The sequence below is a fragment of the Pezoporus wallicus genome, unplaced genomic scaffold, assembly GCF_028554395.1.
Source record: "Pezoporus wallicus isolate ANWC-B61680 ecotype Strahan unplaced genomic scaffold, APGP_CSIRO_Pwel_v1 contig_14689, whole genome shotgun sequence".
NCBI classification, from domain to species: domain Eukaryota; kingdom Metazoa; phylum Chordata; class Aves; order Psittaciformes; family Psittacidae; genus Pezoporus; species Pezoporus wallicus.
Genome location: NW_026637698.1, coordinates 101,543 through 128,508, shown reverse-complemented (window position 1 = coordinate 128,508; position 26,966 = coordinate 101,543). Strand labels below are relative to the sequence as shown.

The window sequence follows — 26,966 nt, the reverse complement described above, 5'->3', positions numbered from 1 at the left end:
GGAGCAGCGTGCAGCCCGGAGGTGCTGAGCGTGCTTACCGGGTTGCGTGGCACTGCCAGGCAGGTGAAGTCACACACACAGCGGTCATCCTCTGCATCCTCATCCCACCAGCCCCCATACTGCCGGCACCGGTCCTGGTCACACTCAGACCCATCGCCGGAGCCCGAGCCCCCCGAGCCACACTCTGCAGTGAAGGAGGATGATGGTGAGAAAGGGGAGAGCAGAGGGGATGGGGCCAAAGCCCTGACATGAGGCTGTGCCCTTGCAGGCCACAGACCCATCCAAGTCACAGCAGATCGAACCTCTGCAACCTCAGGATCCTGGGCCCATATATATTAGGATGCTTACGCTGGACCTCAAATCTGTGGACCTCAATCTGTGTCCTCCCTTGGAGAACACAGATTCTCCCATTGCTGTCACAACAGTGCTAAACCTACGTGATGAAAACTGCAAACTGATTCCTTAGCACTTGGCCTGAGATCTCCCTCTCCACAGCATCACTGCAGCACCTAACACAAGGATCCTGCAGCTACCAGCACCCTGTAGCCTACCTGGAGATCAGATATCTAATAGCCACACACAGGAGGAAGGGATGTCACTTGACTTAGTGACAGTTTAACTCCATGCTTTGATCTGATTCCTTCCCATTCTGCCCTCCCAGATACATAGTGCAGCAGGGAGATTGCTGCCGATAATACAGACATAGGAAGCAGATGGGGATGGGGTTGGGGTTAATGTGAAGTTCAGTTATGCAGATATTCATAACAACATATAAACCTTGTCCCTAGCCTGGCTGCCTCCCCATTAGATGCTCAGAGCTCCAGCAGCAAGAGAGAGGTGTTCCTGATTTCAAAGGCTCCTTAAAGGGGAAGAGGGGAGGAGAAAGGAAAACCTGGCCCTTTTTATTGAGTGATCAAAGGCTGGGATCTGGCATTACACAGGGAATTATTTAAGATCTTTTCCCAGAGGGACATCAGCCTGAAATCCCCCAAGGAGGGCTGTGATCAAACACCATGTTACGTCTTCTCCTCTGCCTAAGCTCTGCCATGGCACTGAAGTCCTTTCCAGCGAAGACTACATGTGCAATGAGCCAGAGAATATCAGCTCAACAGGTCAGCACCCTATAACTTGGACTCAGCCGTTGTTAACCCAGAGCTATTCCCCTGCAGTGGAAGACAGCAGGTTCTTAGCTCTTAGCCTGACCAAGCATGGTCCAGCCAGCCCCAGGACCTCGGTGCTCAGTGCTGAGTCAATGCTGGCCATGGGAGCAGCTCTGGGGCAGAGGGAAGCCAAGCAGCAGCCAAGCTCCCTATTGCAGGAACACCTCTGTTTCCTGTGACCTGCTGAAGTGTGAAATTCAAGCAGCTATCAGCTCCTTGCCCTGCTCATTAGGAGGTGTCACCTCTCATTACCGCTGGATACAGGAAGACAAGGGGAAAGGGATGCAGCGCGCAGGGTGCCGGGAGGGAAGGAGAGCATCACTGGGACCCGATGGGGATGTCAGGGTGTCACAGGGCAGCGCACTGTGCCCATCCTCACCCTTTCCCTCCCCATTATTCCCACCTACCGTCCTCACACGGCCCCATGCGGGCGACCTCGATGCTCTTCTTGTGCTGGCAGGAGGCCACGCGCAGCTCGCACTGGTTGGGGTAGGTGACGCCGTCGGTGCCGCACACGGGGGCGAGGGGCTGCCTCTCGCAGCGCGGGCACACGCACTGCCCACCCACACAGCGGCTGCCGAAGGAGCACACCGAGCTGCCGCAGGACTCTGGGACAGAGGGAGGAACCATGGTCACGCACTGAGGGGGTCTTTGTGGTCAGCTACCCCATGTCAGAGAGATGGCGACCACGGAGAACGCGCCCTCCAAAGCAAGTTCTCCTTGGCCAGGGCGGGTTGGTATTGGTTGGTTGAAGCATGCAAAGAGACTGCAATGGAAAGGTGTTATGGAATCATGGAATCAATGGGATTGGAAAAGAGCTTTAAGATGATCAAGTCCAACCATTCCCCAGCACTGCCAAGGCCACCATTAACCCATGGCACTGAGGGCTTGGTCTATACGGTGTGTGAATACTTCCATGGACGGTGCCTGCAGCCCTGCCCTGGCAGCCTGTTCCAATGCCTGAGCACCCTTTGGGGAAGGAATTGTTCCTCAGCTCCATCTAAACCTGCCCTGAGGCTGTTTCCTCTTCTATCCCTTGCCACTTTGGAAAAGAGACCAGCCCCTTCCTCTCTCCATCCTCCTTGTGTCAGTCCTGAGCATTCCTGATTCCCATCAACACCCATAGCTGTTGTGTCCAACACCGTTTCTAGGGCACCAGTAATAGATCCCATTTACTCTCATGGTGTATCCTGGTTTCAGCCTCTTCCTGCTCTCAGTACCAAGAGTGATCTATCACACTCAGTTGTTCTCTCCCAAATGTAGAGAGCATCTCCATGCACAGTTCATCCCTGGAACACCAGCCCCAGCTGGACAGGTTTTATGAGGCTCAGGGCATTGCTTTAACCAAAGGAGCATTTACCCTAATGAAGAACCTAGGCAGGGCTTTTAATTCATTAAGAAATTAGCACAGACAGTTCCCTGTGCTGGGGAGCGGGGAGGAAGCACATGAGCAAAGAGGAATTAACCCCAGGGGATGGAGGGAAGGGAAAGCTACTGAGACACACTGTGTGATCAAACAGACCCCCGATGCTTTCAGTCCTGATGGTAGCTGTTAACATGGCTTTAACCTGATTTGTTTGGCTCAGTGGCTATTAACCCGGTTTCTTTGCTTGGCTCAGAGGGCAGATACCATCTATGACGGGAAAAGCATAACTGCTGGGGTTAAAAAGGAGAAACTGCTGGAAAGACCCAAAATGCCCAATTCTTGTGAAGACAAAAGGGAAAAATCCCACCAGACAAGGTGAAAAGCCTCAGGGAGGGTGTCCAAGTGGCCAGCTCAGGGCCAGGCTCTTGGGTATCCCTGTATCCCTGCTTCTCCTGGAATCTCCCTGTTATCCTGGAGCTGATCCTGCTGGGAAGTCCTCAAAGCAACCATTAAAGGCATCAGGAGGAACACTAGGGAGACCCTCTCCACATCCCAATCCTGGGGTTAAGGTTAGGGTTAGGCAAACCCACGGGCTACAGGATGGGCACAGTCAAGCATCTCAGCAGGGCTGGGTGGCCAGTGGGGCAGAGCATCCTCTCTGACATGCTATTGGAATGAGATGAGGGAATAAGGGGAGCCTTGGATAGGCTCATCCAAGCATCTCAGCAGGGCTGGGTGCCCAATTGGGCAGAGCATCCTCTCTAATATGCCATGGTAATGAGAGGAGGGAAGAAGGGGAGCCTTGGATGGGGACATCCAAGCATCTCGGCAGGGCTGGGTGCCCAATGGGGCAGAGCATCCGCTCTCTATAATGCCATGGGAATGAGAGGAGGGAAGAAGTGGAGCCTTGGATGGGCACATCCAAGCATCTCAGCAGAACCCAGGTGGCCAGTGGGGCAGAGCATCCTCTCTAACATGCTATTGGAATGAGAGGAGGGAAGAAGGGGAGCCTTGGATGGGCACATCCAAGCATCTCAGCAGGGCTGGGTGGCCAGTGGGGCAGAGCATCCTCTCTAACATGCTATTGGAATGAGATGAGGGAAGAAGTGGAGCCTTGGATGGGCTCATCCAAGCACCTCAGCAGGACACAGGTGGCCAACGGGGCAGAGCATCCTCTGTGCCCCACCACTGGAACGAGAGGAGGGAAGGAGGGGACGGTGCCGGACTCACTGCAGTCTCCCTGTGCCGCCACCAGGATGTTGGTCTGCTGGGTGCAGGCGCGCACGTGGAGCTCACACTCGCTGCCGTACGTGTTGCCGTCGGTGCCGCAGACGGGCTGCGAGGAGGGCACGCACTCGGTGGGGCACACGCAGCGCCCCGTCTCCGCCTCGCAGATGGCTCCAAACTGGCACTTGCCGCAGCGCTCTGTGCACACAAGGGACAAGAGCAGGAGGTTAGGGCAGCACACGGCATCAGTGTGGGATGGCGAGGAGCTGTCGGTATGGGCATGTAGTGCTAGGACAAGGGGGAATGGCTTTAAGCTGACAAACGGGGAGTTAGGTGTGATATTAGGAAGAAATCCTTTACTATGAGGGTGCTGAGGCGCTGGCACAGGGTGCCCAGAGAAGCTGTGGCTGCCCCATCCCTGGCAGTGCTCAAGGCCAGGTTGGACACAGGGGCTTGGAGCGAGCTGCTCCAGTGGAAGGGGTCCCTGTGGGTTGGAACTGGCTGAGCTTCAAGCTCCCGTCAACCCAAACCATTCCACTGTTCTATGAAATAAAGCCCCACTGCAACCTCCTCCTCCTCAGGCTGCAGATGCCGTTGGAGGCAGCCTTGTTGGAAGCAGTGCAAGGGAAGGAGCAGAGGTGAGGGCTGCAGGAGGAGGAAGAGTCAGGCTCCGAGGCAGTAACTACTCATAAAAGCCATCAGGACCAGGACTAACAGTGATGAAGTGTCACCAGCGCTGGTGCAGCTAAATAGGAGGTGGGAGAGAGCACGGAGTGGAGGGTGAATATGAAGAGTGATAAATCAGTCCCAGCCCTGGGAGGAGGGAGCAGCATCCCAGCAGCCTGTGTCCAAGGGGAGAGAGGCAGCGGGATTCACAACTAGGGTGGGATGCAATCAGTTGGGAAGGTGGGTACTGTCTTCCATCGGTTCATCAGGGTGCAGCAGTGCTGGGCACATGGATAACACAGCAGCATTCACATCACTGATGCATCCCATAGAGGGACTCTCACATGCCTGCTGCAAACACACGCATCATGTGCAGTCTGGGTCAGGGAAGACGTTTATCTTCCTAATAACTCAATGAGCCATCACCCATCGCAGGAGGGACCAGACTCCAGCCAGCGCATCCCCTGGCTCCTGGGTATTTATTGATTCACGGCTTCATTTTCCTCTTCAAACACCCTCTTCCCTCCCTGCCATTCAGTGCCCAAGGAATTTGGCTCCAAGATGGGGTTTCTTATTTCTCTTTCACACAGCAGCTGCTGCCTTTGCACGGGGGAGGGAAGATGCTACAGCCCCCTGCTTGGGCTGTGCAGACTGTTGGACAGGAGGTTTCTATCTACAGCACAAAGTCTGCAGCAGTGCAGGTTGGGAGTGGGGCTGCTTAAAGCAGCCTTCCAGTGCCTAAAAGGGCTACAAGAAACCTGGAGAGGGGCTTTGAACAAGGGATGTGGGGACAGGACAAGGGGAACGGCTTTAACCTGACAAAGGGGAGAGTTAGATGTGATATTAGGGAGAAATCCTTTACCATGAGGGTGCTGAGGTGCTGGCACAGGGTGCCGAGAGAAGCTGTGGCTGCCCCATCCCTGGCAGTGCTCAAGGCCAGGTTGGACACAGGGGCTTGGAGCACCCTGCTCTAGTGGAAGGGGTCCCTGTCCACGGCAATGGGTTCCAACGGGCTCAGCTCTTACCGCAGGGCCCCTTGTGCTTCACTTTGATCTCCCTCTTGAGCACACAGGCCATGGAGTCGAGCTCGCAGGGGTTGCCGTAGGTGCGGTTGTCGGTGCCGCACACGGGGTCGTAGCGGCCCTGGCACACTTGTTGGCACTCGCACACAGCCTCCTGGTTCTTCACCACGCACGTGGCCCCGAAGGTGCACTCCACGCTCAGGCACGGGCTCGGCGTGCCCAGGTCTGCAGAGGGGCACAGAGAGAAAGGCCCTGGTTTGAACCCGCGGCTCCCCACAGCATCGCGGCAGCGAGGCATGCCAGCGTCCCCAGCATCGTGCCTGCCTCCCCCAAGCCGTGGCAAATGCACATTGGTCCTGGCCGTGGCACCCTGCACCCTCCATGCCACCCTCAGCATCGTCCCCATGCGTGGCAGAGGTTAGGGATGGGAAGCAGGCACAAGGTCTTCTCCCTGCACGCTGTGATGGGGATTCCTGACTCCATCCCATTCCCATCCCTGCTACGCTCTGCCTTAAAGGGCTGGCTAAAAGTGGGATCAGCTTTGGGCTTCTGCACCAAACCCCATTGTCTGGGTGTCCCCAGCAGCTCACATCATGTGTTGAGGGAGGGCAACGCAGACTGATGCTCCTCATTGCTGGCGCTTTGGAAGCAGCAGTGGTGCCACAACCCTGTAAAGTCAGACCTGAATGACCAGCTCTATAGCAGAGAGCAGGGCAAGAGGCAGCAGAAAGCCCTTCTCAGTGTGGTTCTTGGTGCTCCAGGACCCTCAGCACATCCTCACATTGTACCTGGCACCAGGAGCCACAAAGCTCACAGAGGGCTCATCCCCTTCACTGAGGTCCACATCCTCCTGAACAGCTCATTTAATACCCTCTGTGGCAATTCCCAGGAAGACCTGGCTGGAGAGGACATTGGAATTCACCACAAGGCCTGTTTCTCCTCTCCCCATGTCAGCTCCCATGCCCTCCTCTTGGAAGCTAATGCTGGAAAGGCCATGGAGCTGCTGGGCAGCGGGAGGAAGAGAGCTGGTGTCCTTGCTTCAGCCCAGTCCTTGGGCATCGAGCTCCCTAGGGATGGGTGATGCCCCATAGCATGTATTGCAGGCTGAGAGGCAGCAGCAGTCCCCTCTGCTCACACACTGAAGCTGCTTTATCTAAGTCAGCCAAGCTCATGGCACCTTCCCTTCAGGATGCCCACCACCAGTGATGGTGATAGCAAAGAGAAGAGGCTGCCTCCAACTCCCTATGGACCTCTACCTATGGTTCCCCCCCACTTCCCAGCCTGCTTGCACGTCCCATCAGGAGTGCTCTCTACCATCCAGAAGCACTGACCATGCTGCTGGGGGGAACCCCAGCACTGCCAACAACCCTTTCTTGTGCCTCAAGACAAGAGCCCTGAGGACGTGGGGCAAGGAAAGGACACAGATTTAATCCGTGTGGAACAGCGACAAGGACACAGGACAAAACACATGTGGGGAACAGACAATGCAGCCAAGAGGAGATGGATGTAACGGGCAGACACAGCCCCACCAACAGCAAAGAGCGAGGTGGGCACAGAGCGTGGTGGGAAAGGCAAAGCCCTCCAGAGCCTGATGGCACAGGGCATCAGGTCTGTTTTCCTCCCATGCTAGGACCAAGAGCAAGGCTCGAGCCCTCAGGAGCCTGGCTGCATGCTCTCAACCAGTCAGAAATGGCCCATGGGCACAGCCAATGGGATCTGGCTCTTTGGGAAGGACCTACCAAGCCAAAACTTAGAGCCAAAGGTGTGCATAGGAACAGGGAAGAGGGAGACAGCTCAGGCACATGGGCACTACTTCATCCCAGCCCTTTCAACTGCACCCCAGCTATCCTGCAGAGGAATTGCCTGTGAGCAGTTCCCAAGGACCAGCTCCCTGCTGTGCTGAGCCCTGTGATGCTGCTCCCATCTCCTGCTTGTGTTTCCCCTTTCTGAAGCAACATCTATACCATAACGATGCCCCTCAAACACAGAGACACATGGGGAAAGCTCCTCTGCTGGACGCAGGCAGTAAGGATGCAATGAGCTAAGCATGAAGCAAACTCATTTGAAGTCCAAATTCACTCTACTGGGGGGCAAGGGAGCAAGGGTGAGAGTGCAGGGAGGTGCCAGATGGAGAGCACTGCCCTGACATCCCTTGCTCTTATGGAGCAAGCAAACCTGCAGAGATGGGGCACGTGAAGCTGCTTCACAGCCTGAATCTCAGCCTGTGAATTATCACACGCCGCCTTGGGTACCAGCAGATGTCAACGGAGGTTCTGGCACCAGGTTTGATGTGAGTGGGTATAATGAGGGCCTACTGAGCAAGGACCTCAAGCTGTGCTATAATCAAGACCTGCTTTGATTCCTGGCCCTTCTGTAGGCAGGGAAACTGAGGCACGGAGCAAGGAAAATGCTCACCCTACACCCTAATGGGTTCAAAGGCACGATCCCCACCTGCTACCAAGCTTTGCCAAGGGCCAAGCAAGCCCTGGGGACACTGAGGTCTCCTACAAGCCCTGCTTGATGGTGGCTATGGAGAAGAGGCTCTGAAGCTGCTTTGTAACCCATCACACCCCATCAATCTGTGCCCGTGACACCCAGCGGGCTCCATCACCAGCTCCACAGGGAGCATCCCTAGGGAAGAACCACATCTCCAGCCCAGTTCCTCAGTGTTTCCAAAAGGCACGTGGTGCTCTGCTGGGAACTGGGGGATCTGCAATCCCTGTGGGTCCCCTTCCCGCTGGACTTGCACAGCCAAGCGTGACACACACTATGGAGAGCAGAGGGACAAGCAGCATGGACCCAGGCAGGCAGAAGTCTCTGGGAAGGAGGAGGTGGGGAAGAAAGGAGGGTTAGTTGGGGGCACAAGGAGAGGTAAGATCAACCAGGAGCAGTCCAGACTGATGGACCAGCCAAAGAGGGGCTTGCTAAGGAGCAGGGAGCTCACAGCACCCACCTCTGCTCCCACTCTCATGTGCCTCGGAGGGTCAAGCCACAGCAAGCACCGGACAAGACCCCACGGCACTGCGAGGCACTTCCATTCCAGCAGGAAGGGTTTGGGATGAGGGATGGGAGCAAACCCAGGGCAATGTCTCCATCCCTGGGGCTCTCAAGCAAAACTAGAGAGGTGGGGAGCAGTGAGAAGAGGCCAGGAGTGTCCCTGGCTATGGAGAAGGGGAGAGAGCCGACCTCCTAGCAGAGATGTCCGGGTAGGGAGCAGGAGGGTGCTGCGAGGACACAATTCCTTCCTCCAAACAGGCAACACTGTAAAACACAAGACACAGACGAGAAAGGAAAGAGAGAGAAAGCAGAGGGAGAAAGACAGGAAAGGAAGAGCAGAGAGAGGCAGGGAGGAGAAGAAAGATGCAACTACAGACACCTTCCCTCCACCTCCTGTCCGCATCGGTCTCATCCCATCCCTTCGTTCTCAGCTGCACCATCACGGTCTCAGAGGAGAGAAGGATTAAAACAAGGCCTGGACTGTTTTGTTTGGCTTTGCATCCTTTGCCTTGCTGCAGGAAAAGAGCAGCAGAGCTTAGAGCTCCTTAGACATGTATATGTGAGAGATGATAATGCTGTGACCAGACTAATGGCCCATCCTTCCTCTTTCCTTTCCTTTCCTTTCCTTTCCTTTCCTTTCCTTTCCTTTCCTTTCCTTTCCTTTCCTTTCCTTTCCTTTCTCCTTTCCTTTCCTTTCCTTCCCTTTCCCTTTCCCTTTCCCTATTATTTTTCCTTTACCTTTTCTTTTTCCTTTTCCCTTTCCCTTTCCTTTCTTTTAGCTTTTGTCTTTTTCCTTTTCCTTTTCCTTTCTTTCTCCCTTTCCTTCCCCAGCTCCATGAATCTCCTGCATCCTCACGGCACATGGATGAAGTCCCCATGCTCCCCTCTATGAGTGCTGGATGCAAACAGAGCCTGTGGCTCCCTCATCCCCTGAGTGTCCCGTGAGGACTGTACCCTGCATCCATCAGAAGCATCCATCCAGGAGAGAAGCTGGTACCACCAGCAGCGATCAGTGTTATCACACCAGCTGGAAGGCAGCATCACCACCCCAAATCTCCATTTCTAAACCCATTTCCCATCTCACATTGAGAACTGGTGCCACGGGGAAGGACGTGCTCTCTTTCCAACAGGCTCAGACAGAACATGCTTTCCTAAGCTGATGGGGAGACCAAAGGCTTGCCCACACCTCATGGTGGTTTGCTACAGGGCTGCCTGGAGCCGTCGTCTGGAGGTGAAAGCCTCAGCTTTGATCTGCTCCCCTGGATTCCAGGCTCTGTTTGCTCCCACCCCATAAGGATGCAGCTCCAGAAAGCAGATGTGCGCATCTGCTGCCCTCGCCTGCAGGAAGAGAGGCTAAAATGAAAGAGATGTATAGGGCCAGATTCCACTGCCCACTGGCCTCACTGCACTGAATGGGCTGGGAATGATGTGTGTGTGCCGTGAGCCCTCTGCTTACCCTAGGAATTTGGGAAGCCTCAGCAAGGTCCTGATGCTAAAGGAGATACAGGAAGGGTTTGTAGAGAGCCCAAGGCACCAGCACCTAAAGACCCAGCTGCAAACACCATCTCCTGGCCCCAGTGCATCTCAGGAGCTACAGGCACCTTGCTTCATCCCCTGCACCAAGGCAGCCTGCCTTGCCATGAGCAGCCCCATGCCAGCCCCAGTGGCCATTCACACCTCCACAGTGGCACAACAGGGCAGGAAAATGAGTTCCAGGCTTTGGCAAGGCTCCTGGTTGCCATCCAGCACCAAGCTCCCTGCAGCAGAGAGGACTGGAAGGTGCCTGTGTTGATCCCCGTATAGGGAGAACGTGGGGAAGCGATTCCTCATCATTCACTCATCAGAAACCCAGTGAAAGGGATGATTAAAACTCACAGCTTGTGGTTGTATTGAGCATGGTTTTGGGAGCCTGACAAAAGGGGTTTCAAGCAGCTGGGGCTGGGCAGCATTCAAAACCCACCGCAGGAGCACAAAGCCAACAAAACAGGTCCACAACATGGGGCCTCAATCCTGAGTGTTTCAGAAGGTTTGGTACAGCTGATACCTTGTGAAACAGCAGCTTAGAGTAATAGGACACACTTCCAGATGTAGCAAAACCCAATTTGAGCTGAAATGAAACAGTCCAACTCATACAAATCAACCCAGTGGCTGTGTTCCACTTCCTTCAGTCTCTGTGCAATGATGTTAAAATTGGACATTCCCAACATCCTAAGGACACCAAGGCCCATCCTATCGCATCCTCCTGATAAAGCATCCATTGGAAAAGGTCAAAAGCTGCTCCCAGAGACGAGACAAAGACACGGTGAGACGTCCAAAGAGTCTTTAGAGTTCCTTATGGAGATACCTGGAGCTGAGAGAAGCCGGCAGGCATGGAGGGGGAAGCATGGAACTGGCACTGGCACTACCCTGGGAGGAGAAATGAATGGCATGGGCTGCACAGGAGCTGCATGGTGGTGAATGAGAGGATCCAGCTGGACATCACAGACACTTGGTGCTGTTTAAACACAAATGACTCTTCCCATTGAGCACACCAGAGACAAGACCAAGGAGGAACACGCACACACAGACTGTGAGAGGAAAACCAACAGGGAGCAATGGATATTCAGGGCTTGTTGGCCGCAACACTGAAGAAAACCTGTGCCTTGCTTAGGATGAGCACCCACTCACAACTTACCTGCAGCTTCCCAGCATCACCCGCATGGAAGCGACTGACACAGGCTGGGCTTAAAGCGGCTGCCGGGGCTGGGAAGTGATGGGGGGGGGTACCAGTGCTCCTGTGGGTGACCAGCCTGGTGGCACCAGTGCTTACCACAGGGTCCACTGTGCTTTACTGGGATGGCAGCCTTCTGATGGCACTCTGCCTTGCGGCGCTCGCAGTCGTTGCTATAGGTGCGGCTGTCGCGGGCGCACACGGGCCGGTAGGTACCATCGCAGGTGATGCGGTCGCAGGAGCAGCGAGCGGTGCCGCGGCGGTTCAAGCACACGGCGTTGAACTTGCACTCATCCTTGCATTTGTCTGTGGGGAGAAGGGACAGCACTGCTCAATCCCACCGCGGGGACAGGGAGCGGGAACCCGAACGCTCCCATCACTCCCAAGGATGCAGGGATGTACTTACCCTGATGCTGGCACTGCCCTGAACGCACCTTCTGGATCTCCAGGCCCCGGATGGCCCCCGAGCGCCCCATCACGCACTCGTTGTCGTAAGTCACCCCGTCGTCACCGCACACAAGCTCCTTCTTCGGGGGACAGGTCTCCGGGCGGGAGAGCAGCTCGACCCGCCGGGTGCGGGGGTTCACCCGGCACACGCGGTTCATGTCGTTGAGGACGCCTTTACATGGGTCTGTTGCACAGAGGCAGGGCACGCAGTCAGGTACCATCACATCCTGACCACAGCGGTGCTTGCTCCTCCGCCCTCCTTCCCTTTGGTCGGCAGCAAGAGGCTCCAATCCCTCCCCAGTGGGACTCAGTCCTCCTCGTCCCCATATCCGCACACAGGAGGACTCTGCACACACTCCCCCATTCCAAAGCGATGGCTGGATGGGATGAGCTCTGCCTCTTTTCCCATCCTGAGCTGCATTCAGTCCTCTCTAAGGATACCCTGATCCAGGTGAACCTCCCAGGTCCAAATGCGTTACAAGATGCTCGGTACTCCCATCCCACTCTCCCCTCCTTGTCTTTCCATAAGGCAGCCAGGGCCACACGCTGCCTTGCCCCACTGCTCTAAGCTGAGCTCACATTAGCATACCAAAGACAAGGGTAAACCAGGTGCTGGCTGCTCACTAATCCCTACTCCAGGTTTTCCTCTTCCTTGCCAAGCAGGGAACCTGCAGAGTGCTGATTCATTGTCTGCAATTGCAGAAACACGATCGAATCTCTCCCCCCTTTTCATCCTACTTGTCTGAAATCCCTGCATCCACCAGTCCCAGGCTGACAAGGGGGGAAAACAACGCAATAACCCATTCCCCCAGCCTCTCACAAGCTGGAAAGGGGCTTCCCATCTACCCTACATCCCTTGGAGAAGGCTGGCCTAGGACAGGGTCACAGCTGAAGTCTTTTGCTTTAACCACTTTAGCATATGCAGTGATCATGGAAACGAAGCAGACGGAGGAGCTCCCACAGGACCTGCCCAATCCATCTCTTATTCCCCCTCTGGCAAGAGCTGCCTGTGCTTGCTACTGCCCCACCAGCAGACAGCCGGGGATGTGTTACCCCCTTGGAGGCTTCTGCAACCCCAATAAAGCAAGAACATCTTGTGTGGACTCAAGGGGCTGTGGGTAGATGAGGCTGCTGCAGTGGGGCAGGGATGCAGAACAGATGAGGAGGTGGGGACCGACCACATTAGAGGGGTTGGGGATGAGGCGGATGCAGAGATTTATCTCAGGGACTAGGATGGGGACTCTATGTGTGACTGTATGTGTGACTGTATGTGTGATTATGCGTGACTGTATGTGTGACTATGTGTGACTATGTGTGACTGTATGTGTGATTATGCATGACTGTATGTGTGACTATATGTGACTGTATGTGTGACTGTATGCGTGACTGTATGTGTGACTATGTGTGACTGTATGTGTGACTATGTGTGACTGTATGTGTGACTATGTGTGACTGTATGTGTGACTATATGTGACTGTATGTGTGACTGTATGCGTGACTGTATGTGTGACTATGCGTGACTGTGCGACTGTATGTGTGACTGTGTGACTATGTCTGACTGTATGTGTGACTGTATGTGTGACTGTATGTGTGACTATGTGTGACTGTGTGACTATGTGTGACTGTATGTGTGACTGTATGTGTGACTGTATGTGTGACTATGTGTGACTGTATGTGTGACTATGTGTGACTGTATGTGTGACTGTATGTGTGACTGTATGCGTGACTATGTGTGACTGTATGTGTGACTGTATGCGTGACTGTATGCGTGACTATGTGTGACTGTATGTGTGACTGTATGTGTGACTATGTGCGACTGTATGTGTGACTGTATGTGTGACTGTATGCATGACTGTACGTGTGACTGTATGTGTGACTATGCATGACTGTATGTGTGACTGTATGCGTGACTATGCGTGACTATGCGTGACTATGCGTGACTGTATGTGTGACTATGTGTGACTGTATGTGTGACTGTATGTGTGACTGTATGTGTGACTGTTCATCCCTGCTTCCTCCTCTGCCTTGCAGCACATCCTCAAGCCTTACACTGACACCAACAGAGTGCAAAGACCTTCAGCTACTTTCAGGTTCTATAACCCCTCTGCCGAGCTCCTGCTGATGCCCAGCTAAAACCAGGAGGACCTCAAAGGAGTGGCGAGGCTCAAAAGCCTCTTCTCTGCCCTAGAAACCTGGGGTGACAGCACCCCTTCTGCACCTCCCATCTCACCCTACCTGGGAGCAAGCAGGGAAAACCCCATTGAAGCTCCTCAGGGTTTGCAGCCTTCCCAAACACACTCCCACAGGCCTTCCCCTGGGCACGTGTCCTGCCTGATCTCATGGTTTCCCTAATGACCCCAGTGCCTTTTAATTACCAGGATCCACAACCATGGAGGATCTGAGCCCTATTGGGCTCCTTTAACTAGAGGGAGCTGCTTGCCCCTGAGCCCTGGGATGTCACCTCCAAAAGGACTCCTTGCCAAAGCCAGCAGCCAGGGCATCCCAGCCCAGGGAAACAGCAGAAGGAAAAGGAGGGAGCACAGATGTTCCCACTGCTTTGTAGGTCAGTGGGTCCCAAGGAGAAACAACCACAGCCAAACGCTGCAGGGGAAGCGCTGCTTTGGTCTGAGTTTCAGAAGCCATCACCCACAAAGTGACCTTCCTCTGCCCAGCTTGGGTTTGAGCTGATGAAGACATACACAGACAGCGGCTGCGTGAAGACCCCAGTACCTAAAGGGGGCTACAAGGGTGCTGGACAGGGACTCTTCATCAAGGACTGCAGTGACAGGACAAGGGGTGATGGGTTTAAGCTTAAACAGGGGAAGTTCAGGTTAGATATAAGGAAGCTCTTTACTGTGAGGGTGCTGAGGAGTGGAACACGTTGCCCAAAGAAGCGGTAGCCACTCCATCCCTGGCAGGTTGGATGGGGCTTGGAGCAAGCTGCTCTAGTGGAAGGTATCCCTGCCCATGGCAAGGGGTTGGAAGCCCATGAGCTTTAAGCTCCCTTCCAACCCACCCCATTCCATGGCTTTGCCGTTCCCTGCTGCTCTCGATCCAAAGGGAAAGGCTCTTGAGGCAAGGAGAGGACTCACCGCAGGCGCCGTCGAACCTCTTGAAGACGTTCTCCTGCTTGTCGCAGGCGTGCTTGTTGAGCTGGCACTCGCTGCGGTAGTCCCGGCCGTCGCTGCCGCACACGGGGCTCTCGGGCACGCCGCTGCAGGACGACGGGCACACGCACTTGGCTGCCTGGCCGTCGGTGGAGCGCACACACGTGCTGCCGAAGCTGCAGGTCACCTCTGCGCAGGGGTCCTTGGAGCCTGTAAGAGGGAACAGGAGAGCGTGGCACAGGGGTGAGCTGCTCCCATGGGGTAAATGAGCCGGACACACGGTGCTAGCTAACAGGGGAAGGGCAGGTTGGGTATAAGGAAGAAGTTCTTCCCTGTGAGGGTGCTGAGGTGCTGGCACAGGGTGCTCGAAGAAGTGGTGAATGCTCCATCCCTGGCGGTGTTCAAGGCCAGGTTGGACAGAGCTTTGGGCAACATGGTCTAGTAGGAGGTGTCCCTGCCCATGGCAGGGGGTTGGAACTGGGGGAGCTTCAGGTCCTTTCCAACCCAAACCATTCTATGATCCCCAGTCCCTCTGAGTACCCAGAATCATACATGATGACAAGGGATGTTCTTCCATCAGCTTCAGCGGATGCTGGACCCATGTACCTTAGGACAAGAGGAACCGGCCTCAAGCTGCACCAGAGCAGGTTTAGATGGAGCTGAGGAGAAATTCCTGCCCCAAAGGGTGCTCAGGCATTGGAACAGGCTGCCCAGGGCAGGGCTGCAGGCACCGTCCATGGAAGCGTTCACACACCGTATAGACCAAGCCCTCAGTGCCATGGGTTAACAGTGACCTCGGCAACGCTGGGAATGGTTGGATTGGATCATCTTAATGCTCCTTTCCAACCTCATTGAGTCCATGGTTCTATGTGGTCCTGAGCAACCAGGATGTCCACAGAGGCAGGCAGGACGATGGGGCTGTGGGATCAATCCCAAACCCATGGCACACGGGGAAAGGAGCTCACTCCTCACTCCCTTCCTTTCCAACCCCTTCAGCCTTCCTGCAAGCTCCCTTCCCTGCACGAGCTCTCCATCAGATGAGCAGAAAAGGGCCTTTAGAGCACCTCCTGCAAACCACACTTAGAGGCAGAGCTCAAGGAACAATTCCCTCACTTGGCAAGGAAGGGCCAAACCGTATTTGCCAGTTCTATTTTTTGGCCTTTTCCCCCTCTTTTTTTTGTCACTTCTTTCTGATTCTGATGTGGAATAAATCACTTGGCGCTCCCCCCCCCTGCCAAGAGCTCAGCGGGAGCGCTGGGTGCAGATTTACTGCACGGCAGAGCGCCGCAGGAGAGAAAGGTCAAGTTAATTTACTCTGAGATGAGGAGACTGGGGTCTCATTTACACAGCTCCTTGCTCACAGCTGGGAGACGCCAGCCTGCCTTTCATCAGCCCACCCAGCCTGCTTATAGGATGGTCTCTCCAGCTTCTGGCTGTGGTAAATGGGACCCATACTGGGGAGGTATTGTGGTCACCGGGTTGCTCTACACCTCTTGAATGGCTTTGGCCATCATTGCGCCTCTTGTTACACTCCTACGATCAACAAGGAGCTGCTGGTGATCCCCTCACTGTCCCCATCATAGAACGGTTTGGGTTGGAAAGGACCTTCAGATGATCCAGTTCCAATGATCCACGGGCAGGGATGCCTCGCACTAGACCAGATGCATCCCCATCCACCAGTGCATCGCAGTGGTGCCATGAGCTCAGGACATCACGGTCACCTCCCGAGAGCTCGCACTCACCACACGGTCCCTTGCTGATGACTTTGATCCTCCTCTGTTGGTTGCACTGGGCCTTCTCCAGCTCACACTCGTTGCTGTAGGTGGAATAGTCGGAGCCGCAGACGGGAGCCACCACCACGGGACAAGCAGTCTTCTTGCACACACAGGAGGCTTGAGAGGGGTCGGTGGGGCTCCTCTCGCACACCGCCCCGAACCCGCACAGCATCCCTCGGCACGCTGCGGGCACACACACACAGATGGATGAGCCCTCTGAACATGAGGATGCAGCCAGGGCTTCAAGGATGCGTGGCAGTAAGAGGATGCTCAAGGCACAGCAAGGTCCTTTCCTGGCTTAAGGCAGGGATGTCGGCATCCCAACACATCCAGGAGCCACATAAAGGTTAAGCTTTGTCCTTCAGGGACACCAAGGATGCATTTGAGCCGCTCATCCCATGCCTGAGGACAAGGGTCTGCCCTGCCAGGGCTGATGTATCCTAAGGCTCCATCTCTTGCCTGTACCCGGAGCACGGGGTACAGAGATAACCTGCTCCATTGTGCTGGTACCACGCAGAGCACACAGCATGGGGAAGGGCAGCGTGGACAGTGGGGCAAGTAAAGGCTGTGACACAGAGAAAGCTGCCTCTGAAGGGAGGTTGTCCTGGAAGCAGCACTCGCTTTGCCTTCAGGCACCACACAACCACATTGGCTCCATCACAGCTTCTCCTGAGTGACCGAGCCCTGCTGCCCTTTGAGAGTGGCCAGGTAAGGCAGGATATGTGCTAAGCACCTTCACCCCACGCAAGGATAAGAAGGGGAAAGGCTGGGGTACATGGTCCAAAATGGGCTACCAAACCCTTGGTCTTGCCTCTTCAGTGTCCCTTCTCGCTCCAGACTGCCTGCTGTATCATTGCCAGTGTGAACTGGAGGTCTGTCACCAGCTCTGCACCACAGCAAGGAGGCCAAGAACCAGCTTGTGAGCAGGGAGATGCCTCCAAACCTCTCCAGACATGGAGGAGCATCTCTAGGGCTCCAGAAAGCACTTGCTCTCCCTACAACCCCTCTGCTCAAGCCTTTCTGAGTGCTCCCCAGGCAGCAAGAGAAAGGAAAGGCAAGGAACGGAGAAGAAAACCTCCTCACCTATCCCACTGTGGGACAGATTTGCCCCCCACACACACTGCTTTATGCATCACTGTTTATGCAAAGCAGCCAAACCACGTGGCTGGTGTCTCTCTGAAGGAGATGCACAACATCTTCTTATCACATGCACTAATCAGAGCAGCCGGCGTGGACCAGTTCAGCATCTGAATTGCTAATGTGGGGGGAAAGAGCATTCTTCAGCCGGGAGGAGGAAGGGAGAGGACAGGGGTCTCCAGGCACAGTGAGGGCAAGAGATGCCAGAGTGGTTTCTACCTAGTGGTTACTGCCATGGCCACAGCCCTGCACTCCCAACACACACATGCATATGCAGGCAGGCACTGCACACCCCCTGTACCACCCTGCATGCACATCACCCCCTGCATCACCCTGCCTGCGCATCACCCTATAAGCACATCACCCCCTGCATCACCCTGCCTGTGCATCACCCTATAGGCACATCACCGCCTGCATCATCCTACTTGCACATCACCCCCTGCGTTACTCTGCATGTGTATCACTCCCTGCATCACCCTGCATGCACATCACCCACTGCCTGCACATCACCCTGCATATAGATCACCCTGCCTCACCCTGCCTGCACATCACCCGTCATATACATCACCCTGCATCACCCTGCCTGCACATCACCCTATAAGCACATCACCCCCTGCATCAACCTGCCTGCACATCACCCTATAAGCACATCACCCCCTGCATCAACCTGCCTGCACATCACCCTGCCTGCACATCACCCTGCATATACATCACCCTGCATCACCCCCTGCATCACCCTGCCTGCACATCACCCTATATGCACATCACCCCCTGCATCACACTGCCTGCACATCACCCTATAAGCACATCACCCCCTGCATCAACCTGCCTGCACATCACCCTGCATATACATCACCCTGCATCACCCTGCCTGCGCATCACCCTATAGCCACATCACTCTGCCTATACATCACCCTGCATCACCCTGCCTGCACATCACCCTATAGGCATATCACCCCCTGCATCACCCTGCCTACACATCATCCTATAGCCACATCACTGCCTATACATCACCCTCCATCACCCTGCCTGTGCATCACCCTATAGGCACATCACCCCCTGCATCACCCTGCCTGCACACCACCCTGCCTGCCCACCCACTACACCAAGCCCAGCCCCAGCACCCGCTGCACCCCCAGGCAGCAGCAGCTCCTCCACCCCTGCAGACTGACCCACATAAGGAGAGAACAAGAGCTCATAACAGGCAGAATAAACCGCTCGACAGCGGCTCATTTACACTTCAATTCCCGGGCATTTGCCTTTGACTGCCTGAAGATTTTGAGCTCATATGAACAGCAACAAGGCACCACTAAGAGACTAATATCATCAAATGAAAGAACTCTCTCCCTCTCCTACCCAATATCTAAAGGCAATCCATCATCTTTATGAAGCGCTTGGATAGTCTCTCCTGCTCTTCCCGTTGCTGCTCCTTCTCTTTCCACCCCCTCTTAATGCAGATGAACGCGTTGAGCTCTGATATTCGAGGGGAGGTGTGCAAGTGAGGGATGCACCGGGCAGGACAGGCAGGGATTCATCCCGTCGTCCCCCAGCCCTGAGGCACAGGCCTGTGGGGCGTTAGTGGAACTGTGCAGTGCCTTATCCCCTGCCAGTTGTAGGGCAGGCAGGATGGAGCTGTCAGATCAGAGCCAGCCATGGGAAGGGGACTGGTGAGCACAGCGGATGCTGGATGCAGACCCAGCTTGGAGGGGAGCTCAGTCAGGTGCCTGCTTGAAGGCAAGGGGGAAGAGGTGCGTGTGTGAAGGCACTTGTCTGCAGGACACACCAGCCCAGGTTCAGAGATAGGGAAACCAGGGTGGGAAGCATATCCAGGGTGTCAGACAAGGATGTCTCCTTTCTTGAGCCCTTGTGCTCCTGTCTTTTGCCTCCTAGAGCATGGGAAAGGAGCCTCACATATCCAAGGGGAGAGCTTCAGCCCACTTCCAGGGTACTCAGCACCAACCAAGCCTTCACATCCCATTTCCGTTCAGAGCCACCCCAGACAGATGTGGGCAGAAGCAGCAGTAAGTGAGGCACAAATTGCCCTTGTCCTGATGCTTGTATGGGGCAGCCCCAATAAACCCCGGGCAGCAAAGTGTTTAGAAGCACAAAGACCTCTTAAATTTGACTCCCACCAGAGCTAGTGAAGACCCTGCTACCCAAAACACCCCACAAGGAAACCATCTACCTGCCTACCCAACTGGAACAAGCACCAGGGATGCACAGAGGGACCAGGGCTCTGCCTCCTGGCCCTCTAGGGACACATGTACAGCATCACCAGGATAGCGGCCATACATTTCCCTACTAGGGTGGCTCCTACATTACCCTACAAACATACACTGGTTGAAAGCAAACCCAAAGCCTGCCTTCCCCACAGCAACACTGCAGCTACGATGGGCACACTCTGGAAGGCAGCGAGCTTGCAACAGAGCCCCTGCTTGGGATGCTGGAGGTCGCAGCCTACTGTGCCTGGTCCTGGGTGCAGAAGGGATCTCTCAGTGCTCGCTCAAGACTGGGTCTAAACTGCTTACAAAGCACAGGGCAACGCTGTGCAGTGAGCTCAGGGAGCAGGCTGGGTCTGGTTGAGCCATCCTAGAGCCGCACGGATAAGGCCCAGCGAGGCATTTGGCACGCGGTGAGAGCAGCGCTTGTCTGGAGCAGCAAAAAGCTACGGCAAGGAGCTGACCTTTCCCAAACCTCCTGAGCTGCCGAAGAGGAGGGAGAGAAACAGCTCAAGTGAGGTATTTATACAACACTCAGCAAGCTGCACGGAACAAAAGGGAGGGCTCGGGCTTATTGTAAGCACGCTGAATAGCGGCCAAGCCTCGCTGTGTCTCTTAGCAGCACTGGAGCAGAAACAGGCTAATAAATAACAATTATTTCTAACAGCAGCAATAATAACAGTGAAGAAGTGCTCTGCCTGGAGAGGAGGGGAGAGGAGAAGGGGTTGCTATCGACGCTTCACACCTGAGTCAGCATCGGGGGGACACAGCAGCCTCCTCTCCCTCAGCAGCCCCAGGCTGAGCCTGCAAAAGCAAGGAAGGCTTTTAGAAGAGATCAAGGCTAGGGAAAGGGCTGGCTGTGTTCAGAGCCTTGGCTCCAGCTCACATAAGCTGTGCTCTGGAGCTCTGCCTTGTGGCCTGCAGTGACTCCTGGTCAGGGCAGAGGGATGCTAAGGAGGGTTTCTTGCCCTCTGGCTAATTGGGGAAGGTGAGTGGTGCACAAAAGTGCTCCGACCTCTCCTCCCAACAGTCCAGAGCGGAGCACAGGCCATTCTCCAACAGGCAAAGAGAACATGCTGGGCAGTATCCACCCCACAACAGCTGGAGCCACAGCTGTGTGCCTGCGGCCAGCCAGGGATGAGCAGACGGGGAGGGAGCTCGGGGTTATGGTGATGGTGAATGGACCATGGTATCCATTTACCACACAGCCATCTGCAGGGTAGACCCTGCCTGGCCCTGGGGGGCTGCAGTGTGGGGTGGTCATAGGAAACACTGGGAGAGAGGGGATGGATACTCCAAAAGGCAGAGGCATCAGACAGGGACAGCAACCAAGTGATGGAAGCTGCCTATAGAAATGCCTTTCCCAGCCTGGACTGACACAGAGTGGGATGCCTGCATTGAAAACCATGAGCAAAGAAAAGGGGTAAGGAAGAGAGGAGCCTTTGGGATCCTATCTATGCTGACAGCTCAGACTGGGGTGTGAAGAGTGAGAGTCAGGGTAGCAGAGTGCTTCTTACTGTGGTCCAGGCCAAGAGCTGCTGGCATTGCTCCGAGCCAAGCTGCTCCTGCACACAGAGAACCTACCCACTGCACCAAGGGCAACGACACCGGTTCAGCTCTGAGCATCCCACCCCATCCATGACACTTCCTCGAGCAGCCCCTACTGAGCAGCAGGGATGGAGCAGGATGGGATGCCCCTGCCAAGGTTCAGTCCGCATCTCCCCGAGCGGGTTGTGCGGGCACAGATGGCACCAGCTCCACCTCCTCATGTCCAACAGTGCCTGCAGATGCCCAAAGTGGCTGGAAGGACAGAGGAGAGCAGAACAGCTCGAATGGCTGCGAGCCACACATGGAGCCTGCGGACAGCAGGGAGAAGGATGCTTGCTCCCTGCAAGCATGATGGAGGATGGTGAAAGGAAGACTGAGCTGGGGCAAAATGAACCATGGAATCAATGAGGTTGGAAAAGAGCTTTAAGATGATCAAATCCAACCATTCCCAGCACTGCCAAGGCCACCACTGACCCATGGCACTGAGGCTGTGTGAACACTTGCAGGGACGGTGCCTGCAGCCCTGCCCTGGGCAGCCTGTTCCAATGCCTGAGCACCCTTTGGGGGAGGAATTGTTCCTCAGCCCCATCTAAACCTGCCCTGGTGCAGCTTGAGGCTGTTTCTTCCGAGCCTCCTGGACCAGAGCAAGGACAAGCAGGAGGGAGATGGCAGCTGGATGCAGGCAGGGAGGATGGATGGAGAGCAGCTTCCGCTGCCAGCTTCTCCCCATCCATTTCTGCACCTTGGCTCTCCCATTTACAAAACATGCAAATAACAATAATCACCAACCCTCCAGTGTCAGCAGGTAAGCAGCTCAATAGAACTAGTAGGGATTAATAACAAGCTGCCTTCATCGAGTGCTTTGAGATCTTGAGGTGAAGAGCTCTGTCTAATAAGCCCCGAGCATTCACATTAAAATGTTGCTCTGGCTTAATAACAATAATCACAAATGTAATGTCAAAATTGCTCTTTTCCACTGCACTGGAAAGAAGAAAGTGTGATAGGAGCAGCTTGCTGACTGCTTATTGCATCCTGCCTGCATGGCCTGGCCCAAGAGCCTGGCTAAAAGGGGCTCTGGTGGCTTCCTTCCGTCTGGACCAAAGCTTTCCCTTCCCTAGGAATCTTGCCAAGGGAGGAGGGCTTTCAATGTGGGAAATGCACAGGCGATTCCTGGCAGCTCCCTGCTCCCAGCCAGACCTGCCTGCTGAAGGCAGAGCTGGCGTTTGCCGGCCTGGACCTGCTCCAGATCTCAGGGGAGCGCATCCCTTCTCCGAACGGGCTGAGAAAAGCAATCAGAGAAGCACAGCATGAGACTTGATTACAGCTCACGGGTGAGACGGGAGGGTGGGATGGAGCAGTGATGGGGAAGGGGTAGGAAAGGAAAGGCTAACAACACAAGGCAACCATAGCCCTGAATCCCTGCAGCAAGGGATGTCCTAAGGATGGGGACATCACTCATGGGCCACGCTAGGATATGTATAGGATATAGGCCACACAGGGTGTGTGTACATATATATATATATATATATAATCATGGAATTGTTTTTGTTGGAAGGGACCTTAAAGCTTATCCAGCTCCAACCCCTGCCATAAACAGGGACCCCTTCCACTAGAGCAGCTTGCTCCAAGCCCCTGTGTCCAACCTGGCCTTGAACACTGCCAGGGATGGGGCAGCCACAGCTTCTCTGGGCACCCTGTGCCACAAGGCAAAGGACACGAGCAAAGAGCAGGGCTGAGCTGCTGCAGGGGCTTCCCTGCTCCCGAAAGGGTAAAGGGAATGGCAAGGCCCCAGGGATGGAGCCGGGTCAGGCCGGCCAAGGCCCGCATTAATTCTGCATGAGGTACCCGTTGCCATGGAGACCAGGGAGGCTGCTCCAGCCCCATCTCCTCTGTGCACGTCTACTCCTGTGTGTACATCTACTCCTGTCCCCGGGACCTGCCTCCCACCATCAATAGTAATTACATCAGGCAGGGCTTACTGGGTGAGAGACAAGGATGTGTCAGCCCCACAGCCCCGCGCATCCCAGGCCATGCCGACACCGGCACAGAGCTGTCAGTTCATGGAATCATGGAATATCGCATCCAAAGGGAACTCAAGGATCATCTGATCCAACCGTTCTAGCAAAGCATGACCCGGACTCGATGTCCCAACACCCTCCTCAGCGCAGTCCTAACAGTGCCCAGCACTGGGGAGTCACCACTTCCCTGCAGAGATGATTCCAATGGCTGTTCCCATCGTGATACACCTTCTTGTGCCAAGTTGTATCTCCCCAGGAGTAACTTGTGCCCATCACCCCTCATAAGGACATCGCTCCTTGTGAAAAGGGAGTATCCATCTCTTTCATAGCCACCCTTTAAATACTGGCATATGGTGATAAAGTCACATCTCTTCACTACTAAAACCCACCACCACTTCACTGCTAAAAGCCTGCCCCCACTTGGGAAAGGGCAGCCCAGCACCTCACAGAGCTGGCACTGGTGATGCCAGCAGCATGAGCCACAGCAGGCAGAGGAGCAGGATGAGAACACGACCACAGAGTCTATAACTATGGGTCAGGAGGGGTGGGCAGCAAGGGAAAAAGCTGGACCATTGGAAGGTCTAAAAGCAAACTCCAGCGCTGGAGGCAGAGGGATGGTAGCGAGCAAGATGAAGGTGATGCCAGAGGCAGGCAGGGCAGGGTGGAGTTGGAAGCATCGTGTTCTTGGGTCTCAAACATCAAAGCATCCCTCTTGCAGATCAAACACCATCGTAAATGACTTTCATTAATCTGCCACAAGCCCCCTGTGAGAGCGGCTCTGTCACAGCTCCTCATGATGGGAAGAATTCCTCAGCCTCCATCAAATGGAGTTTGGAAACTGCATGCACCAGGGGTGCGAGCAAGGAGCTCAGTGTGCACCCAGGTGGATGGCAGCCTGTACACAAGGGATTGTTTTAACCTGCTTCCACAGAGGGAAGCAAACCAGCTTTCAAACCAGGGATGTTCAAGGGAAGGGAAGGAGGCCGAGCAGCCCCTGGATGCCAGCTCCTGCCAAAGCCAGCACACTGCCCTTTGCCAACCCTTCTCAGCCCCTTGGGCACGCTACCAGGTCTTTGTGTTCACGCTGCTCATGCTCTTTGCAAGGAGCTTGCTCATACCCTGCAGGTCCCAGCCAGCTTCACACCTCCTGCTGGTCTTTCCTCTCCATCTGCACTTCACATGAAGCATTAAACAGCAACCGCATCCCTAAGCCACTGAACCACGTAACTGCAGCCTCTCTTGTTGTCAGCAAACACCTACCACTGAACCTTGTGTCCCTGTGACCTCGGGCATGTTCCTACAAAGCCAATGTCCACTTGGCAAGACATCCTCTGCCACAGCACAGCGCCAGGCAGTATCTTCACTGGGCTAATACTAGAGCTGGTAGCGATGCTCTAGGTACCACACACTGACTTCAGCATGGCACGGCCAAGGGAAGAAGAGGGAAGAAGACAAGGCAAGACAAGGGCTGCTTCTTTATCACAACACTCTGAGACTAAAAGCCAGACGTCAGGGAATGAGGCAAGCCTGGGAAGCCACAGCCTTAGCAAGGATACAGGGAAAACCAGGAACACCCCTGGCAGTTCCCCCCATCCACTCCTCCTCTAACGCTTAAGCCACGTATCATGAAAGTGCACAGATTGATCCCCAAGAGAAGGCTCAAACCTCGCTGTAAATGGAGAAGAAAATGCTCTCCAGAGATCAAAAGTGGTGCCTAATAACTGCTACTACCTTATCTACTGCGCGACTTCTGAAGAGCTATGTTTAGCATCTCTCCTCCCTCCAGAGCAGCCCTGAGCTGGTTGAGCTGAAACACACTTTGCTGCTGCTCAGGGTGCAAAACCCAGCCAGGGGAACAGTCACTCCTACTGCAGCAATAGGCAGGATAAGCCAGGCTGGGGTAGGGGGATGAGGATCCACAGGTAGACCCGAGAGGTTGCCTCACTGCCATAGCAGTAAAAAAGGATGGAGAAGACACTGATACAACCAGGGTGATCTGGGGACCCCCATGGCTGGTTAGGAGGTGGATGGCTTCACCCTGAAGGCCAGGATGCTGGGGTAAACAGAAGGGCATCCCAGGTCACCCTCTACCCGAGGCAGTGGGGAGTGAGCATCACATCAACAGTGCAGGAGGTCAGCGCTTCAGTGCGTGCTGCAGCAAACTCTGACGAGGAGGAGTAGGCAGTGTGTAATTAAAACTGAGCTCATCAGCCTGGTACAGGAATTCACCTGGCGCAGAGAGAGAGATTTCTCTCCTGTTCCATGGTGTGTGACAAGACTTCCCACCACGCTCCCATGCTCCAAGTCCCTCCTCGGGGGCTGGAACAGTGCAGAAACACCAGCGCTGCTCACACTGCCTGGGGAGAGGGTACCCCGGTGCCGTGCAGCAGGGATGAGGCATTCAGGGGGTGCAAAGCTCTCCCTGCTCCCTACAGGAAAGGAATCATTCCTCAGTGTAACAGAGCTTGTGAGGGGAATACTGACAGCACAAGCGAGCAGGAGAGCATCTCCATTCGAGCCACTGGGACCCGGGGAGGAAGCCATGGAGCATCCCTTCTTGGCACACAGAGGAGAGGTCACAGCATCTGACTGTGGGTCTGCAGAGAGCATCCTCAAGGCTTGACATCATCCCTGCTGCCTGAGTTTGTCAGGTAGGGAGCTGGCACACGTGGATGCCATGGCTCCAAGGCTGTAAAGAGATGGATTGCTCCTAGAAAGATGCACTTTCTCCACTCCTGCTGATACAACTCAGCTCCATTTCAAGCCACGCACGTAGGGAAGGACTGGGAAATGAATCAGTATGAAAGGAGAGAGTGGGATGGTCAGGAAAGATCAGGGGCTCCCCCATGCATCTATGGGCAGACAAAACCACCCAGGTCTGCAGCACCTTCCTGAGACAAGCACCCTCACGAAGCCTGCAGAAGGAATTCATTTTGAAGCATCCAAGTCTTAAATTGGCTTTTGTCAAAAGAGGAGCAGGCTGGGATTAGCAGCCAAAGCCAGCAGGGTGTTCCTGTACCACAGAGGCAACAGCATTGAAGAGCTTGTGGGTTAAGTCACATTTTCATGGCTCTCTTTCCAGGGCAGCCAAATACCCCCTTGGGCAAGCACAGAGCTGCCCAGAGAGCCACGATGCAGAGCAGGCAAGGGGAGGCAAGCACCATGCACGATTTCTAACCCCAAGGCAATGGGTTACTGACCAAAGGAAGCTCATCAGAACTAGGGGATGTTGATTAAAAAAGACCAGGTAAAAGAAAGGAACATCTTTTTCTGATGAAGCATCATGGAATGGTTTGGGTTGAAGGGAGCTTAAAGCTCATCCAGGTCCAACCCCCTGCCATGGGCAGGGACACCTTCCGCTAGAGCAGCTTGCTGGCAGCATCAGAAAGGAGGAGGACCACACTCACTAGTCTCATCATACACAAGTGGGGAGCATTCCCTAACAGCCCCCTGGCACAGAGCTGATGCTCCATAACACACAGCACCATTTAAACCCCATGAAGGCAAAGATGGCCACAAGCAGGGACAGGAGCAACCAGTGCTCACACTGCTGCACACGGCTGCCCC

General features: G+C 54.9%; 1 protein-coding gene across 6 annotated transcripts in view; it reads right to left on the bottom strand.

Annotated features, from left to right (window-relative positions):
- Positions 1 to 26,966, bottom strand: part of AGRN (agrin) — a 105,783-nt gene that overhangs the window by 24,143 nt on the left and 54,674 nt on the right. For all 6 annotated transcript variants that reach the window (XM_057407216.1, XM_057407217.1, XM_057407219.1 and 3 more), the window contains 8 exons: positions 16,445 to 16,660; positions 14,688 to 14,912; positions 11,555 to 11,779; positions 11,248 to 11,454; positions 5,445 to 5,666; positions 3,757 to 3,951; positions 1,568 to 1,768; positions 39 to 184 (listed from right to left, as the gene is read on the bottom strand). In XM_057407216.1, coding sequence (XP_057263199.1) covers positions 39 to 184; positions 1,568 to 1,768; positions 3,757 to 3,951; positions 5,445 to 5,666; positions 11,248 to 11,454; positions 11,555 to 11,779; positions 14,688 to 14,912; positions 16,445 to 16,660 — 1,637 coding nt within the window. The remainder of the gene's footprint in view (positions 1 to 38; positions 185 to 1,567; positions 1,769 to 3,756; positions 3,952 to 5,444; positions 5,667 to 11,247; positions 11,455 to 11,554; positions 11,780 to 14,687; positions 14,913 to 16,444; positions 16,661 to 26,966) is intronic.